Source organism: Candidozyma auris, chromosome 1 (genome assembly GCF_003013715.1).
Source record: "Candidozyma auris chromosome 1, complete sequence".
NCBI lineage: Eukaryota > Fungi > Ascomycota > Pichiomycetes > Serinales > Metschnikowiaceae > Candidozyma > Candidozyma auris.
In genome coordinates this window covers 2794308-2812261 of record NC_072812.1, presented here as the reverse complement: position 1 = coordinate 2812261, position 17954 = coordinate 2794308, and the positions used below count along the sequence as shown (strand labels likewise).

The 17954-nt window shown below is 46.7% G+C and overlaps 7 protein-coding genes across 7 annotated transcripts; 2 read left to right on the top strand and 5 right to left on the bottom strand. All coding sequences in view use genetic code 12, as the record gives it.

The window, feature by feature from the left end:
• Positions 1–822: 822 nt before the first annotated feature.
• Positions 823–1527, bottom strand: CJI96_0001298 (nucleoside monophosphate kinase; the record flags this gene model as incomplete). Its single annotated transcript, XM_029033311.2, has 1 exon — positions 823–1527. The coding sequence occupies one exon, from the start codon at positions 1525–1527 to the stop codon at positions 823–825; it is 705 nt and encodes a 234-aa protein (XP_028891903.1).
• Positions 1528–2542: 1015 nt separating this feature from the next.
• Positions 2543–3244, bottom strand: CJI96_0001297 (adenylate kinase family protein; the record flags this gene model as incomplete). The annotated part of the gene is made up of 1 exon (XM_029033310.2): positions 2543–3244. One exon carries the CDS (start codon positions 3242–3244, stop codon positions 2543–2545), a length of 702 nt encoding a protein of 233 aa, XP_028891902.1.
• Positions 3245–3730: 486 nt separating this feature from the next.
• CJI96_0001296 (uncharacterized protein) lies at positions 3731–4840 on the bottom strand (the record flags this gene model as incomplete). Its single annotated transcript, XM_029033309.2, has 1 exon — positions 3731–4840. One exon carries the CDS (start codon positions 4838–4840, stop codon positions 3731–3733), a length of 1110 nt encoding a protein of 369 aa, XP_028891901.1.
• A 417-nt stretch (positions 4841–5257) lies between these two features.
• On the bottom strand, positions 5258–7195 carry SAC7 (Sac7p; the record flags this gene model as incomplete). Its single annotated transcript, XM_029033308.2, has 1 exon — positions 5258–7195. One exon carries the CDS (start codon positions 7193–7195, stop codon positions 5258–5260), a length of 1938 nt encoding a protein of 645 aa, XP_028891900.2.
• A 2523-nt stretch (positions 7196–9718) lies between these two features.
• On the top strand, positions 9719–10654 carry IPL1 (aurora kinase; the record flags this gene model as incomplete). The annotated part of the gene is made up of 1 exon (XM_029033307.1): positions 9719–10654. One exon carries the CDS (start codon positions 9719–9721, stop codon positions 10652–10654), a length of 936 nt encoding a protein of 311 aa, XP_028891899.1.
• Positions 10655–10804: 150 nt separating this feature from the next.
• CJI96_0001293 (deubiquitination module subunit) lies at positions 10805–12286 on the bottom strand (the record flags this gene model as incomplete). Its single annotated transcript, XM_029033306.2, has 1 exon — positions 10805–12286. One exon carries the CDS (start codon positions 12284–12286, stop codon positions 10805–10807), a length of 1482 nt encoding a protein of 493 aa, XP_028891898.2.
• A 1656-nt stretch (positions 12287–13942) lies between these two features.
• Positions 13943–17725, top strand: CJI96_0001292 (uncharacterized protein; the record flags this gene model as incomplete). Its single annotated transcript, XM_029033305.2, has 1 exon — positions 13943–17725. The coding sequence occupies one exon, from the start codon at positions 13943–13945 to the stop codon at positions 17723–17725; it is 3783 nt and encodes a 1260-aa protein (XP_028891897.2).
• Positions 17726–17954: the final 229 nt, after the last annotated feature.

Here is a 17954-nt window from a genome sequence, read left to right as displayed (position 1 = left end):
GGTGGTGGTGGAGTTGGAGATGGTTGCGCGATGGTGATATGTAGAAGTATGTAGCGAGATATGTAGCGAGCGTTTATACACCAGGATAGGGATATTAAGCACACACTAGGAAGGGAAGCTGAAGGAGATTTGGTTACTTTTATATGAATTTTTTGAATACTACATGAACGTTTCTGAATAATTGATATGAAAGTTTTTGGATGTTATGAATTTTGATAAGGCTAGGTATAGCTCTGGCGTACTGTTGGATGGGTGTAGTAGGCAGGTAGGAACAGACCTTGCTTTCATATTATAATTAGGGGAAGGTTTTGTTCAGTACCATCAAGGTAAAAAGATTTTTCTGCATTTCCGTTGAGAAAGTGTATTTGGAGGAAAGCAGCTGGAGAATTGCTCAGGAGTTGTATCTAGAGGTGGAGCTGATGCCTTAGTAAAGAGAACCTTGCTACTGGCTGCGAAATGGCTGCGAAATGGCTGCGAAAAGCTTCTGGTACTATGCACCGATCTAAGTAACTGATATATACCTTGAACTAACAGCGAAGGGAAGCCTTCATTCATTCTTTATAATGGAGAGTAGTTTCCTCTTTTGTTGCTAGATTCCCTTTACCGAAGCCTCCACCACCCAGACAGTCCACTTGACACGCTACAAGATGCACCAAGTCTAAACTACACATGCTCTACCGTAAATCATAACTTCGTGACTTCTTCTAAATGTTTGCTACGACGTCGTCAAGTGCTTGTGGGCTGAAAGGCCCAGGCGGGAAGCGTTCTCCAGCTTCAACGGCCTCCCCTCAGACTGAGAAACTACCGTCTTCACGCTTCGCCTTAGGCCTGTCCAAACTTCCTCACAAGCAAATCTTTGATCTTCGGAAACAAAATATCCAGCGACTTGCCCTCCACCTCGTGCCAGATGTTCCTCCGCTGGTAGTACAGCCGCACCTGCTCGATCTCTTCGTTATACTGTTCCAAGCGCAGCCTGAACAACTCGGCATTGTCGTCTGGCCGCTTGATCAACGGCTCCCCCGTGATGTCATCCTTGAAAGGCACCTCGGGCGGGTCGTACTTCAAGTTGTACACTCTGCCAGAGGGTGGGTGCACCCACCTGTTCTCGATGCGATCGAGAATGAGTTTCTGGTCCACATTCAACTCAATGGCCACATTGGCGCCCGCAGCGTTGCCGTCGAGAATCCTGTCCAAGGCAATTGCCTGTGCCCGTGTTCTGGGCAACCCGTGGATGACCCAGTTGGAGACCTTGTTGAACCAATTGTGCTCGTACAAGTAGTTCTGGGTCAAGCACATGGTGACGTCGTCTGGGATCAACGCTCCCCGTTCCATGAGCTTCTTCACCGACGAGCTAAAGGGCAGGCCTCTGGCGATCTCGGTGCGGAAGATTTGCTTAGATGAGAGCAGGGTGAAGCCATCAAAAGTGTTCAAGATCCTGGCGCACTGGGTGGTTTTGCCGGCGCCGGGCGCCCCAAGGAGAATGATGCGTGCTGGTTTGGCTAGCTTGATTGTTTTGGCAAGCGTCATCTACAAAATGTTTGAATTTAGAAACCTGGATTCCGCCTGGAGCTCTGGCGCCTCTTATACTCCACCTGTGTGAAGGAAGATGGGGGTTGGGGGTTCCCAATGGGGCGCCTCGGGTGGGTTGCCTGAGGGGAAGTGGAAGGGGGCAGAGCGCATGGCTGCCATTGGCGTAATTTTTTGTTTGTGTTGCTTTATGTGTGATTGGAATATGGATCTGGCGGGGCCGTAGCGCTGTCTTGGGGGAATGTAGGAACTGGACCCCCAGCTATTTCGCAGCCATTTCTTCGCTCACCCAAACAGCCCTTCAACAATTGGCCCCAGCAGCAGTAGTTTGGGAGAAATCAGCAATCTCAATTGATCTTGCTGCCTCAAGTGAGCTCGCTGCCTCAAGTGAGCTTGATGCGATATTGTCACCGTTCGGTTTCGCTCCACCTTTTATTGTCCCTGGTACGGCTGGAGAGTGCTAAATTGGCGGCCGTGCATTGGCCAGAGCCCTGAGCAAAAATGGTATTTTTATCACGATAGCAGTCCTAAACGGTCAATTGCCTTTGTAAGGGGAAACTGGACTCGTGGAATTGGAAAAGGGCTCCTATTCAAGGAAGTGGCGTCATCTCGGCCTTAAACCTTGCTCAGTAGTATTACCCGCAGAGGTCTGCTCAGTAGTGTTAACTTGGAGGACCCTTGCTCAGTAGCATTACGTAGGGGCAGTGGTGTGCATTCTAAGCCAGCAGACACCTATAGCAGGCTCCCCATATTTCATTGCTCAAATGTTTGCGTTAGTGTATCTGTATATGGTAGTATGTAACATGTGCCTGTAACTTGAGACTTCAACATCTCAAATGAAGACTCTTAACGAGTACCCATGGGAAACCCTTCAAGGTGACGGTGACCTTCAAAGTGAAGATGACTCCAGAGTAAATTCCAGAGTGAGCTTTATGCTGCTTTTCTCGTTGCATTCAAGCTCAGATTCATCTTCCCACATCCCCATCAATTTTCAACACCTCTTCTACCTCAAACCCTAGCTGGAGCCCTCCGAGGCAGTGCCAAACTTCTCCTCGATCAACTTCTTGATCTTGGGGAAAATGATATCCGACGTTTCCCCTGCCACCGGGTGCAAAATGCCCTTTTTGCTGTAATACTCCCGAAGCGACAGAATCTCCTCGTTGTACTTATCCAAGCGCTTCCCAAACACCTCTGCCGTGTCGTCTTTGCGCTTCTCTAACTTCTCGCCCGTCTCGTCGTCCCTGTACGGTTCCTTGGGCGGATTGTAGTCCAAATTGTACACTCTTCCCAGCGCCGGGTGGATCCACCTAGCCTCCACCCTCTCGAGAATCTTCTTCTGGTCCACGTCCAACTCTACCACAAGATTGATGTCGGCCCTGTTCTCATGCAAAACTTTATCCAAATCTTTAGCCTGGGCTCCTGTTCTGGGGAACCCATCTAGAAGCCACAGCGAGTCGCCATTGAGCCAGTCATTCTCTAACAAATGGTTTTTGATGACCCCGACCATCGTTTCGTCGGGAACAAGTTTTCCTTCTTCAATTAGCTTGGAAGCTTGCAAGCCCAACGGCGTTCCTCGAGCAACCTCGGCTCGAAGGATATCTCCTGAAGAAAGCGAGTTGAGGGTGGGAAACGCCTTCACGAGTCTGGACGTTTGCGTGCCTTTGCCTGATCCGGGGGCTCCAAGAAGAAGGAGCCTAAGCTGTTTTGCCAATTTCATTGTTTTTCTCTGTGAATGTGCAAAATCAGCTGTGAAATGGGTGGAAATTGTCGAGTATTTATATTTTGCATCCATTGTGCGAAGGTCGAGCGGCTATCACAGGCTTGCTCTACGTGGGTGTAAGTGGCACTTGACTTGACGTTTTTTTTGGAGACTACTTTTTGAGAGATTGTGTGAATGGGTATATCAGAAAATTCGTGGATTATCGTATTTCCCGTGCACGTTATGGTACATTGTCACTATATTGGAAGCGAGCTGGGTGAAATAGCTATGGGGCAAGTAGCAACTGTAAACAGGGTCCCATAACGCAATTCCGAACAGGTTTAGAAGCCCCTGGTACCTCTATAATTCTGTCACTCGCTTATTTGGTGTTTCTCCATACACTCGGGGTAGCTTCCTTCGGTAGTTGCTCATATTCCTCGGACTGTTGCAGAAAGCACCCCAGAAATAGTGTCTTCGACTATTATACAAGAACATCTCCGCCAACTACTCATCATCCTCGTCATCGGAGTCAATGATTCGCCTTCTCTTCCTCAGCACATCCTCGCTGGAGTCTTCTCTATACTTGGACGCACCAGATTCCTTAACGTTTTTCAAACGCTCAGCACCACGCTCAAACTCCTCCTCCTCGGCCTCGGCATCCTCTTCGTCCACTTCTAACTCCTCATCATCGTTGGCCACAAAGTCATCCTCATCATCGTACTCGTCTGCCCCATACGCTCTCTCAAATCTCTCATACGCAGACTCTTGCGCGTACCTTCCCGGCATCGGGCTCTCTGCTTTGCCCAATCTTTCTTCCTGTAGACGACGCTTCTGCTCTAGCTGTCTCTTGGCCTTGAGACTCTTTCTCTCGTTCTCATCCGCCAATCTCTGTTTCAACATAGGGTCCTTTTCGGTCAATGTGTTGAGAATCTTGTCCTTCTTCTGGATCGTCTTCACTGCCTGAGTCAAGCGACGGTGGGTTTCTGTGAATGTAGATGCCGGTATAAGGTTTGCTGAGCGGGTCAATGCGGACTCGTTCTGCAAAATCTCGTGCTCCACATACGAGCGGGCCAAAAAGTTGTCAATAAGCGGCTGACTCTTGAAATCAAAAAGCTCGTTTCCGACTTTCAACGACACCAGGCCGTCGTCCCATTCGACGAAATGGGCGTTGGATTGTTTGATGATTTCATCGTTTCCACTGTTCGAATATCTCCACCTGATGGTGTTTTCGTTGAGAAGCTTTTCTGCAACAAGATCATTTTGAAGCTGCTTGGCGTCCAACCCGATTTTGTTTCTCTCCTCAGCGTTCCTTGCAACTCTTTCCTTGAACTCATTGGGGTCGAATGGATGTGCTTCCACATTCAAAAACACAGGCATTTTGATCACGAAAGCATCATCCTCGGCCTTGTGAGAGACAGGGTGCCTGGGCAACGTCAACGTCGCCGTTTTTAGCGATTTTGACTCTGTCTCTTCTGAACTGGACTCCTCCTCGTCAGATCCCTCAACTATGGGGTTTTGCGTGGTGGTGGTCTCCTCGTTTTCCACATCATCCCCAAACAAATCGTCAACATTTTCCTCCTCGCCACTCAAATTAGATCTCTCTTCGTCAGACATGTATACACTGTACTGTTGAAGGTGTTTTTTCCTTCTCAGTGTTTTCTAGTATACCAGTCTTATGCAGTATACTCATCTTCTACTATAGGCTTGACCCTTGGCTTTGGCATACTAGTGCTTTATAACCGATTGCTATCGTGTATGTGTGTATATATTTAGAAGCTTCTGTTCTTAGATCAACCATAAAATCAATCACCTATTAGTCTATGGACTACCTACTAATATACATGACATCCATCTCTTCATCCAGTGCTAGAATCACTGAACCTCTGCTGCTTCCTGCAGCTATCGTGCAAGTGTGCTGGGTCACGTGCAAAGCTATTGAATATTGTATATCTCCATAGTCTACATACACATACAAACGCCCCAAGTTGTGAACTCAAAAGGAAAAAAACATTAAAGGAACGGAAAGGCAAGCTAGCCATTATGCGCCTCAGATACAATAATGGGAGGCGACAATTTCGACGACCCGCGTGAAGTGTAGCCTCCATTGCCACTAGCCCCATCATCGTTAGTGTTGTCTGCGTTAACAACGTAGAGAAGATTAAGTGGGTCTGACCGCCTAGGGAGGCCCTGGCCTGTCTCAGAAACGCAATCGTCCTCGCTGCTTCCAGAAGCAAAATCATGTTCTGTGTCTGAGAGAGCAACTCCTCTATTGGGAACTTTGGAGTTGCGGAACCCAATTAGGTCCAAATCATCGGGATTGGGCGACAGGAGAGATTGACTGTGCTGTCTGCCCGTAGTGCGTGGATCAAGATGGGAATATGACGATTTCATGCGATCAGGCAATGTACCTTCACTAGGTTTCGTTTCCTTTGGCTGTGGTGTATCTATAGGAGTAGCCGGTTCTGGAGAAGGCTGATCATGGTTCGGCAATAGTTTGTACGCGTATTGTATAAGGAACTCGACCACAGATTGCGACAACGCGTACTCTTCAGGATCCATATCATGATTAGGATGGGAAAGGATGGACGGCTGAAATATGGCAGCCAAGTTTCTCGGCAGCATGAGATTCTGGTGGGAATTGCTCAGCACCATGGCGAGCAAGTCCAAGATATAGAAAAGCAATTGCTTCAGTAGCTGGGGTAGATCATCAAGTAGCATCTTGTACTCGTCAATGGCCTCGTACACGTCACGAGTGAGTTTCTTATAGTTTCTTGCCTTCCGCTGAGCCTTGGATTGTGCTGATGGAGAACCCTCGGAAGATTTCGATGTTGGCACTGCACCAGCCTCATGAATCTTCTCTTCTTTATCCTCGTCAATTTGAAGAGCTTCACTCAGTGATTCCATCTGGTTAGCTACCTCGGAAGCAATCTTTGGAGGCTGCTGCACATCACCGCTTCCTCTAGAAGGAGCGGCTGCTTGCGAAGTGCCAACCTTCAGAGGGTTGTTGGCCTTGTATCTCATGTACTTGATGATTCTAGGACGAGCTTTGAGAGGGTCTCTAAACTCTTCATAAAGATGTAAGGGAATAAGAGGCTCAGGAAGAGCATTAAGGTAGCGCCTGAGTACGGAGGCTGCGTCGTGGACTGTGTAACCTTCCCAGTTGAGTTTTTTACCGAATTCAGGAGGGGAATTGAAAATGATCTGGAGCTCCTTGATACGTTTTGAGGCACCACCCACACGGAAAATGCCCTCGACAGTGAGACCATTCTTCTTAAGGTAGACACCACATTTGGCAACAACCACAGGGATGCGCCCATAATGGAGCACATCGTCAGCAGACAGTTTAGAGGAAGTTGTGGCGCCCAAGATAGAAATCTTTGCCAGCGCCTGCGAAATGGCATCGGCCAAAGGTACGCCAAAGTACTTGCTATTCTCATCAACCAACAGGTTACTTTGCAAAAAGCTATCCCTGTGCTGGCGCAAGTCCGAGTTCGCAAACAGCAGCGCTGGGTTTGTCAGATTCAGATTGGAACGCACTCTGTTGACGTTGTTGGTGGAGCGCAGTTTATGATGCAACAAGGGTCTCAAGAAATCCAGCGACGACGGCAGCTGGTGGTGGTGCGGGAAGGGAATAACATTCTGCGGTGGAGACGTTGGAGAGCTCAGATGGTGAATATTCTGGTTCGAGTGACTCTGGTGGGCTTGCTGTTGGTGATGCTGAGGCAGATGGTGGAACCCCAAATTAAAGTGGTGCAGCAGCAGCAGTAGATGCATTTGTTGAGCCTGGCTCTGCTGCTGCTGATTCTGAGCATGTGACGCTACCGATCGTGTCGGCGACTTGGACTCTCCAGAGAGCACGTCCGAGTCCAGGTACTCGTTGACAGAGTCGTTCAGAAGAGTGCCGCGTTTCAAACTCTTGACCCAGCCAAATAACAGGCCTCGATTAGTCGGGGACGCCGAGTAGGACATTGGGGCGGGACGTGTAGTAGGATTCGAAACGTTAACGTTTTGATGTACAGGTGTTTGTGTGTTTCTCTGGGATTTCGTGTACTGAGGGGGAAAGTTCTAGGATGTTGTTGTTGTGGGAAATACTTGATGTTCGGCTGTGGGAAACAAAGTTATTATGAAGGTGTATCAGAAAGAGACGGTGGGTGCGCGGTGTACGGGTGTGCGGGCCGGTAGAATGACGAGGCGTAGTGTAAATGAAGAAAGAGAGGCAAAAAAAGGAAGAATGCGGTGCACCTTACCGCCCATGGTTGTATAGGCAAGTGGACCGTGTAAAGGGGACTCTTTTTTTTTGTTCTCCACTTCTTTGAAATGCTTCTGAAAAGGAGTCCCATTGAGTGATTTGGCAATTCATCAGAATTATATGGTGTCTGGTGGCCCTTTCTTCCCAGGTGGAGGCTATGTACATGTTACCTTGAGTATGGTGAGTGGTCACAAGAACAAGTGTAAGTTAATGCTTCCCATACAAGCCCATCTTTTTGTAAGAAGCTTTAATTCTAGAGGTGACTTCGTATTATTTTCACTTTTGTTTTTTCCTTTTTTTTTCGCTTGCGTCCTAGCTACTGGCTTCTTTGACTGACGGTTTTCGATTTCGGTCACTTGTAGGCATAGATCGTCATTTCCCCGAAGAATGGCCGCTTGTTATCGCTGCCAGAGATAAAAAGAGAGGGGCAGACGGTGAGTTCTTCCACAGTGATTGGCGGCGGGGAGGTGTTTTCCTGGAGAATGTCAGTGAGTGAAGATGGTCAAGTGCACTTGTCTGATAGCCAGAGCCAGCGCCATATTTACATTTAATCGAGAAGACACCATCACCATTCCCACCATTCCCCTCGCAGAAATCGTCTAAGATCTAGCCTTACGGTTGATTCGGGAGGGGTGAGAACCGTGTCTGGGAACAATAGCTCAGTGCTAGGTCGCCACAAAGAAGGGCTCACTCATCAACAATAAACAATAATCGCCGTCGTGTACAAAGAAAAACACGCTTGATAGCGCTGGCTTTTAGTTGTTTCGGCTAACTCCGTGGCGAAGTCTGTGGCTGGAGCGAGTACAACGTCAAGGTGTTCAATGTAGAGCGATGTGAGTTAAATGGAGTTATTGTATGAGATTTGATTGTTTGTGAAAAATTGCTTACTGAGTGGATGAATCTTTGACATTGTAGCCTCGTCAAACTCGAAGTCTTCCCAGCTTAGGTTTCAACTCCCTGCGGCACCTGGCCTTATTGAGGCTTTCTTCATTATTCTTTGTTTGTACGAAGCACAAGCGAAATCTCAGCAAATTTTTGTCCCACCATTTGCAATGCCTTGCATCGTTTTGCTGTGTTTCAGCTCTCTTTTTTTTTTTATATATACACAGAGGCCTTTCCCGTTTAAATATCCCCTTTTGTTATACTTTTGTAAGACGGTACAGCAAGTACAAATGTTTGGATGATTTAAATCTGGCCTCGTCTCGGAAATTCCGTTTTCAGCTTGTCTTCATCCTTATGAGCAAGTAACTTCCTGAAACAAGAAATACACTAGAAAAGCGTCGGTAGTTTACCTGCTATCTGAAACGGTCAAAAACGGTTTGTGTAAGATACTTTTCTGTAGATAGTAGAACGTACCTCGACATGCATTCATCATTTGTAAAGTTTTTTAAAAAAAAACCCTAGAGCATTCACCTAAAGCAAACTCCTAGTTTCATTTGAAGTAGATGGACTGCTCCCCATAAGACGAACCGGTGGTGAATGAAACGCAATTAAAAATAGAACATTTCCACCTTAAAACGGAAAATGAGTTGCTGAATAACACAAAAGACAAAACTAGGTGTCGTTAAGTCATCTCGAATAAAGATATCGATTGAAGATCTAGCGAAGGCAAAGCCTTTCTTTCAGCATCAGTAATTGATAGTTTTCTTACCAGGGTATTATAATGCCTTGTTTTGATTATCTCCAAATTACCTAAAAGACGCAACCAAGCAGCGTGACGAGAGATCATAACAAGTGGGTACCCAAAACTCCATGTCCTTGTATCTTGAAGTTATAAGAAAGTCAAATCGACTAGTCATTCATGTCTGTTTTAAAAGAAACTTTTATGTCAGATTCTTCTGAACAAAAGAGAACGACACTTTTCTATGATCAACAATGAACAGGATCATGTTTGAAGAATACAACTCAAGGTACTTAGAAGAAAAGCATCTTCACCCAAATGACTTCTGGCAAGCTTCTCTGATAGGTGTACAATCGCACTGAAGAAAGAGCTCGACTGGAAACACTAGTAACCACTATTGAATTCCCCACGATCAACAAATTGACACTCAAGTCAAAAAAAAATAAAAGAAAAAAACCTGGAACCTCCTTCATTATATCCACCCCATTTTAGCCTTGATCAGTTTGTCCTTCCATATACTTACCTCTTCGGTTTTCGCAGCCATTGTTTGTTTACCTTACTCGCGCTAACAAAAGTCTCTCCACACATCTTCTTCATCGATACTCTCCCATCCACTTTCCCAATGCTGCCCAGACGCCCACTTGCAAAGCTCCTGGTCAACTCAGAACGGACCAGCGAAAAACGCCATCTGCGAAAATCGCCCTTTGTAGAACAGCCGCCTCAAAAGCTTCCGTCTCCGCCCACAAAATGCAAACAGCTACTGCTCGCTGACTTCGAGTTTGGCAAGGTCTTGGGAAAGGGAAAGCTAGGCAAAGTGTACTGTGTCAAGCACCGGGAGCTGGGGCTTGTGTGTGCAATCAAGGCGATGAGCAAAAAAGATTTGGTCAATTTGAAGCTTGAGAAGAACCTACGAAGGGAGATCGAGATCCAGAGAGATTTGGTCCATCCCCACGTTTCTCGCCTCTATGGGTATTTTTACGACGATACAAACGTCTACTTGATTTTGGAGTACGCCTTGTATGGCGAAGTGTATCAGCTTCTAAAGACAAGAAGGCGCTTTGACGAAACGACCGCCTCAAAGTACATATACCAGGTTTCTTTGGCGCTCCAGTATTTGCATTCCCGTCACGTCATCCACAGAGACATCAAGCCTGAAAACATCTTATTGCTGGATATGGGTGACGTGAAGCTCAGCGACTTTGGCTGGTCGGTGAAACTGGACCCGTTCTCCCAGAAGCGGCTCACTGTATGTGGAACTCTCGACTATCTCTCTCCTGAAATGGTGGAATCCCGCTCGCACGACTTTGCTGTGGATATTTGGCTGTTGGGCATTTTGACATATGAATTTTTGGTTGGAAGACCACCATTTGAAGATGACGATAAGGGAACAACTTACAAAAGAATCGCAAGGGTCGATCTACGGATCCCCAGCTTTGTTAGCGACGAGGCCACAGATTTTATACGGCTGCTTCTACAGAAAAACCCACGACACCGGCTTCCTTTAGTTGAAGTTGCCACCCACCCCTGGGTGCAGAAGCATAAGGCTCACTGGAGCTGAGTCGCTGCAGCATTAATCTCATATACATAGAGAGGCATACCAAGAGCATTTGACGAAATTACGACATGGCATCATGAATAGACTCTGCTTGTGACATCCAAACCTAATATACATTATTGTACACTCCTTTGATCGGTAGCGGAACAGAAATTACAGCGATTGTGCTGCTACAGGGCGCTGTTCTTGTCTGGCTGCTGCTTGTTGTTGCTGCTGCTGTTGTTGCTGCTGCTGTTGTTGTTTTTGCTGAGCCTGTTGTTGCATCATTTGCCTCTGCTTGAGCTGTTGTTGCTGAAGCTCATACACTCTCTGCTGGAACTGCTTCTGTTGCTGATAGTTGTATTGTGCAGTGGTAGCGATGGCCTTCAGAGCAGTTCTCACGTTGTAAAACTCACCATTGATAGCAGCACTGACTTGTGTAGACTGCTCAGTATTCGGCGTAGCATCCACATTCACCAATGCGCATCTGCTTTGAAGACCGCCGATGGAGCCTGAGATGGCCTGATTTGCAAGCGTGAGGTCTCCGGAAGAGCCCAGAGAGTCTGTAGTTGAAGCGCCGTTGGTGATCAACGCATTAGCATACGCTTCACGCATGCTGAGGAAACGGTGCCTGCTTCTTGCGGCAATCATGACCTTCCGCTCCAAAGGAATGGGTGCACTTTTGGAGACACCTTCCAACACGAGGTGGGTCTCCTCATCAGGGTCGAGCACCACAGGGAGAGCGCCAGCGCCACCATCGGCGCCTTCCACGCCAGCCATACCGGAAAGCTGAGCGTTTTCTCTTCTTTGCGCAGCCAAGGCATTATTCTGAGCCAACCTCGCCTGGTTACGCTTTTGGTACTGCTGAAGCAAAACATCATAAGGAGCACTACGGCCAGGAACAGCTCTCTTTGCACCCATAGAGTGTGTTTTACAGGTTAAAGAACGAGCACAGAAACCTCCCATGGGCAATGGAACACCACACTGTTTTTCCACATCCACATGCCCTTTTGCCTTCGACGGAGCCTTTGGCTTTTGCGTCTTCTTCTTTTTATGCTGACTATTGGCTCTTTGAGCAGCTGCTTCAGCAGCAGCGGCCGCCGCTGCCGCAGCGTTAGCTGCCTCCTTCTCCTTCTGCATCTGACTCTTCTTATACTTCTTTTTAGGTCTGGGTTGATCTTTCAGACTCTGTGAGTTACTAGGAGTACTAGGGTTAGGCAGTGTCATGCGAGAGGAGTCAACAGAGGAGCCCTGGGTCTCTGATAGGGCGGCTCTGCCTCTCTTTCTCTTGTTTGTAGTCACTGAGGGCGTGGCGGAGCCATTTTCCGCCTCTGCTCTCTTTTGCTTCATTTCCAAACACCGCTCGTAGTGTGTTGCCAAAGAATCCTCGCCTATGGGCCTGCCACAGCTGTTACAGATCTGGTACTTTGAGACCTGGGATAAGTAGGAGGAGTCCGAAAGAGCCGTGTATAAGAGCTTTGTAGAGGCTGCACTCGAAGAATTGTTTGGGGACGATTCCAAGTGCCAGTCGAGTTTCTTGTCCAAATAGACGCCCAAGTCCTTCCAGACAGCCTTTGACGAGTTTACTGGAGACGCTAGGGAACGTACGCTATCGAGAGTAACGATTCGGGACAGGTCAACGCCACTTTTGGACATACTCTAGGAGAAAGACAGCAAGGGAGGATAGGTTGTCTTTCTTAGGGGAAGGGTCAGCACAAAGTGGAGGTTTTCTTTAAGTGCCTCCAAGAAGTCGTATGTTTGTAGTTCCACTATATGGACTTGTGAAAACCCTAGGTGTAGGCTGGTGTAAGGATGTGAAGAGACATCAGCAAGGTAGCTTTATGGAGACGAATTGGGTGAGTTAAGTCGGTTGGGTTTGAAAAGAAGTTAAGAATCCGAACGATTCAGTGGCATGGAAGAGATTTTCGATTTTTGCTGAGTATGTGTTGGTTTGTGAGGAGGGGGTGGAGAGTGGAAAGTGGAAGGAAGTGTGGAAAGTGGCTGCGAATCGCAAAATGGCTGCAAAGTAAGGGAAGATAGGAAAGGATAAGAAGAAAGAATTAAGAAAAAGAAAAGAAAAATAAATAAGTTAAGGAGAATACAATAGACAATTTTTAAGAGATGGTGAATGTGGAGAATTGATGTGCCTCTCGTATGTAGTATTATATGCTTTTCTTCGTGGCCACCTTTAGAGTTTAAGGAACAGTGATTGTGAGTTTCCAGGAGCAATTAGAGGAAAGCGGCAGTTCTCCACAGACAAAATAAGTAAAATCTACTTTATCTTGAGTCTGATGGACCTTGAATTTTCTCACAAGTTTCTACCACAGAATCAGTTGTATGGTAGAAGAATAGCTCACGAAGGGTTATGGCTCAAGTCAATCAAGCAATTCTCAAAGTAAGATAGGTGTGGAACACGTAAAGTGTTTTGTTTGGTCCATTTGAATCAATGAAATGGAATCTGTTTCTGAGACGAATCGCTCCTTATTTTTTTAAACGGAGACTCTTGCCCCACTAGGAAGCTGTAGAGCCACGGATAACGGTATTTAAGTACAACGACCAAGAAGAACCACTAAGGTAGTCTTGTAGTTTGTTACATTATCATAGATTTTGACAGTTGCACTCAACGTTGCCTTCTTCTCCCGCTCTATACGGACTATCTGTTCATGCAATTTTAATGAATTCGTGAAAAGCTGCCCACAAAAAGAGCACTGTGCTACCGCTTTTTCCTATAACAAAACAAATATACAGAAATCATATGTTTGGTGAAACAAAATGGGAATATTCACTTTGATCTGTTTCCTACTGATTTCTCTCCTCTTTACTATGCTGGTACCCACCTGTGTCACGCTCCACTTTGGCTGCAAATTGAGGCTGCCTCCAAGACAATTCCCCGGCTACACCATACGAACAAAAAAAAAGGCCTTTCATTCTCAACGCCCTTATCATCATATCGCTCTCTTGGTCTTTTCAAATCCTAACCTGCAAATTGCTACATTTTCCTCAATTCCTTTGTCTCTCCGCAACCCTCCCTCCGCATTGCCTGAGAACGACAAGTGCCCAGCCAATCAGCACACCCACAAAGAAAACATCCCTTTTATCTTCACAAAAATCAACGACTATCGTTCAACTCCTTGAGCTTTGGCTTCTCTTCTTCTCCTTTTCCTCTCTTTTCGCCCTTCCGGCCAATTGCGTGCACCGAGCCCGAGAAGTGGACTGATTCTGGGCTCACTCTTTGTTCTGCACTGAGATAAAAAGAAGACCTACCACCGACCCGAGGCCCAGCTGCCCACAACCTTTAGCTTAACGCATTCTATGAAACTCGTGTACCCCTGGTTGATCAGAGGCACGGGCTGGGTGCTCAAAAACCCAAAGCTGTTTATATTGGTGCCCATCTTGTGCATATACATCTTAGCCTACGGAGTTGTTCATGATCTCACGATACGGCCATTGAACAAGGCGCTAGCCTTGAGAAGCGACAGCGGGCCACTGCTTGATTTTGCATCGACCGAGACGATTCGTCTGGCTCTTTCTTATGGCAATTGGCTGCTTACGAAGATTCTGCTCAGTCTGGAAAATGTGGTGAAATTTGATAGCCTCAAAGGGGTCCATGCTCTCGAGGAAGCTCTAGTGTCACAGAACACACAAAATCAAACATCCTTTGTCGTGTCTCCGTTGGCCACATGGCCCAATAAACTGCTGCTGGCCCGGCAGTTTGAAGAATCGGCGCTTCGAGCGCTCAACCATAAGCATAAACCAGAGTTGATCAACTTGTTCTTCGATGGCCTTCTGAAAAAGAACCACTTGATTACTGCCGCTACAACTGTGAATCTCTATGTTGTTCACAATGCGCTGCTACCGCCTTTGGAGGTGCTGCTGCCACTAAAGGTCCTGTTTTTCGAGACATCACTCGCTACCAACGCCGCTACCGAGTTTCTCAAGTACTTTTCCTTTTTGATAGAAGATCTGCTACCAATAAAGCTCTTCAATCGCACAGTGGTGCTTGTGCAAATGGCCCTATGCATCGCATTTGTCTTCAGAGTATACTTCTGCATCTGCAACCAGCACAAAATCCGCTCGAACATCGGACTTGTTTGTGGCTGGCTCGTGGAGGTGACACTTGCTAGTGCTGCGGCCGTCCGGATATTGTCTTCTTACGGTGGCTTTCAAGAATGGATGTCAATGTTTGGACCCGTGAGCTCGTACGGCGCAGGCACATACGTTCTAGCGGTGATGCTCTTCAGTTCTCGTACATTGTTCCGTACTATCAACGACTTTGCCGGTGACAACTCCATGGAGGGGCACGAAACGCTCCACAAGCGCCTCATTCGCTTTTACCTCGGCATCAACAATAGTGCTCGAAATTCTTCCGACCTGATCTATAAGTTTACCCGCTTCGTACGCAAATGGTGCTTTGTGGACAAGTTTCTGTCGAGCATAGCACCCATCCCGAACTCATTTGTGGTTCTATGTCTTAATTTATCGGGCCTTTCCCTAATTTTCGGATTTATTTTTGCACTTTTGCATATCTTTTTCACTGGCATTGCATGGCATGTTTTAGTCGATAAGTACCGCTTGATTCTTGAAGCTATTGTGCTTGCATTGGCTATCGACCATTTTCTTCAGCAGACATTTTTAGTCGGCATAATATTAATTGATCTTAACCGTGTTGAGCTCACGGACTTGCTCAGCAAGAACCCTAATCTTAACGACCCAGAATGGAACGAGTCTAATGACACCATGGGGGAAATTGACCCCATATCCTCTTTCATATTGGGACTCACAGGTCCGTTGGCCCGTCCAAAGCCATCTTCGCTCAGACATATTGTGGGCACACACATTTTAAAGCTTTCGCCCGTGTCTTCTTCACGCTTCTGGCTTGGTGACGTATTGAGCTTCTTTTTTTGGAATTTTTTCTGCCAGGTTTTCATAACACTTTTCGTGCTACCATTTAATTTACTCACAGATGACGCCAAAGTGGTCCTCATTGGCCATCAAGCAAAATGCAGACACTCCTACGATTGGTTATTTTACTTGGAAGTTGGCGCAACAATACTATTCATAGTTGCCGTCTCGGAATTGACTTTCACGCTTACATACTCACAAAGACAGCGCAAAGAAATCGACCCAACAGCAACGCTAGAAGCATCTTCTCTGTTGGAGTATACAGAGCTCGCTAAGCAGGAACAAACGAAATACTTTGAGTGCATCACTCTCAATAAGGGACATAACATTGATGTCATCAAAATAGCAACTAATTCGAAGTCATCGTTTTTGGTGTCCGCTGATCTCGATAGAAACGTCTTAGTTTGGTCGCCTTTGAGCGAGGCTGAAAAGAAGAAGCCCATGAGTATATCTACCACCATTGATTCGCTCGAGGAACAGACTCACCCTAGGTTCTGGCCAGTCAATCACATTGAGATTTCAGACGAGGGCAACTACATCGTTCTCGTCAATTATCGTCATTCTGTCATCAAGTGTTTTGAGCGTGAGTCTCTTTCCTTCATCTGGGAGATCAACTTGGTAAAAGAAACGGGACTCTCGACCAAGGAGTTAAAACCCATGTTGGCTTTTTTCCGTAAAAAGACAATTGCAGGCTTTCTTGCAAGAAGACTTCTCATGAAAAGGAGGAGTGGCTCTGATGGCAGAAGGTCCAGTGTCAGCTCCACGGCCTCCTCATCAACGATCACAGGAAACTACCCACCGCCGCCACTTCCCATTCATGAAGACAATGCAACTGAGAATAAGGTAAAAGACTTTGAGCAATCACTCAACAGAGACGAGTTTGTAATGGTCTTCGAGAAGGGCCATATGATCACTGTCAGTTGTACAGACCGCAAAGTTAGACACTATACCATGTTTGAGGATGTTTACGGCAAAGACCTTGTTTCTGAAAATCTTCGTGTGACCACAGCAAAACAGTTAACCACCTCTAGAGTCAGCGACCGTATTATATGTGACTTGGTCAATGGTGATATCATAATTGCATCGGCGGTGAACAATGTGTGGAAGTTTTCCAGATTGAAAACCAGTAAGACTCTGTTCAACAGCAGACTGAACCAGGTGCTTCCTGCGCCAGCCTCTGCTATGGGAAGAACCTTCAGTTCAATGGATACGGATTTTCTGTCTATCTTCAAGCAGAACTTCTCAAACTCACGCCCCACCGAATTTCCTACACCCAAGAGGAGATTTGCACCCATCAACCATTGCACCATTGAAACCATTGACTTTGTCGGGATGGTTGTAAGAGTGAGAGACTTAAAGGCAGAGCTCTTGGATACGCAAACGGGAATCATCATCAAGACATTCTTCATTGGTCACTTCAAGCCCGGGTCATTCAGAGTAATCCATTCAGAGCCCACACATTGCAAGTTCTGTGGCTGTGCTTCTGTTGAGACGTTGTCGTTGGTATACGAAGACTTCTACGACCCTACACTCATTGTACATACGTTTCTGTTAGAGAACAGGAAGTCGAGGAACAATATCTGTCTTCGTGTGGAAAGAGACCCTCGAGAGATTCGTTGTCTTGGTTTTGACGCCACCACTGAGAAACAGTATTGGTACCACGATATTGAGAAGTGGGAGGTGACAGACATGAATGTGGTGATGGGCATCAGACGAGCAGACGCAAAGAACTCTGATGAGAGTGAGGTGAGAGAGGAGATAGTGGACCGCAAGTCTGAGGAGCTTCTGCTGTTGAGGAAGCGCAAAAGCAAGGTTCCCAGTGCTCCTGAGAAGCCGAAACTCAACGATCTTTGGCAAGGGTTTGTGGTCACGGTGCTGAACGGACAGCTTCTCGAGTACAAAATTCCGTTCGGAGAAGACGAGGACGAGGCCGAGTTTGCATGCGTCCGGCCCAATGTGATCGCAAAATACGGATACAAGGCCGTTGCAATTGCATTTGGACGCAAGATTAAGATTCTCTACTTGGGAGGACGCAAGTTGATCGAAAGCGACTTATACTACAAGGGCAGCACCAGCTCGCTCAAGCCGATCTTGCAGCCGCTGGATGCCGCGGTGAACCGAAACGAGTTGTTGTTCATCAATAAACGGCGCCGTATGCTTGAAAGACGGAAGAAAAAAGAGCCTGAATACTAGAAAAAGGGGGTGTGATTGGTGCTTCAAGTTGATATACGAGTACCCGTTTGCAGCCGTGAGGAAGGATCTTTTCGCGCAGGAAATGGCGTGAGAACAAGGTTGAGTCAGGAAGAGGAAATTTTGCGAAGGCTCCCAGACCCTGAAGAAAAGGAAAAAAGAATGAGAAAAAACAGAAAACGTGAAGAAAAGATAGCAACTATCGATAAGGATGTCAGGGATGTCAAAATGC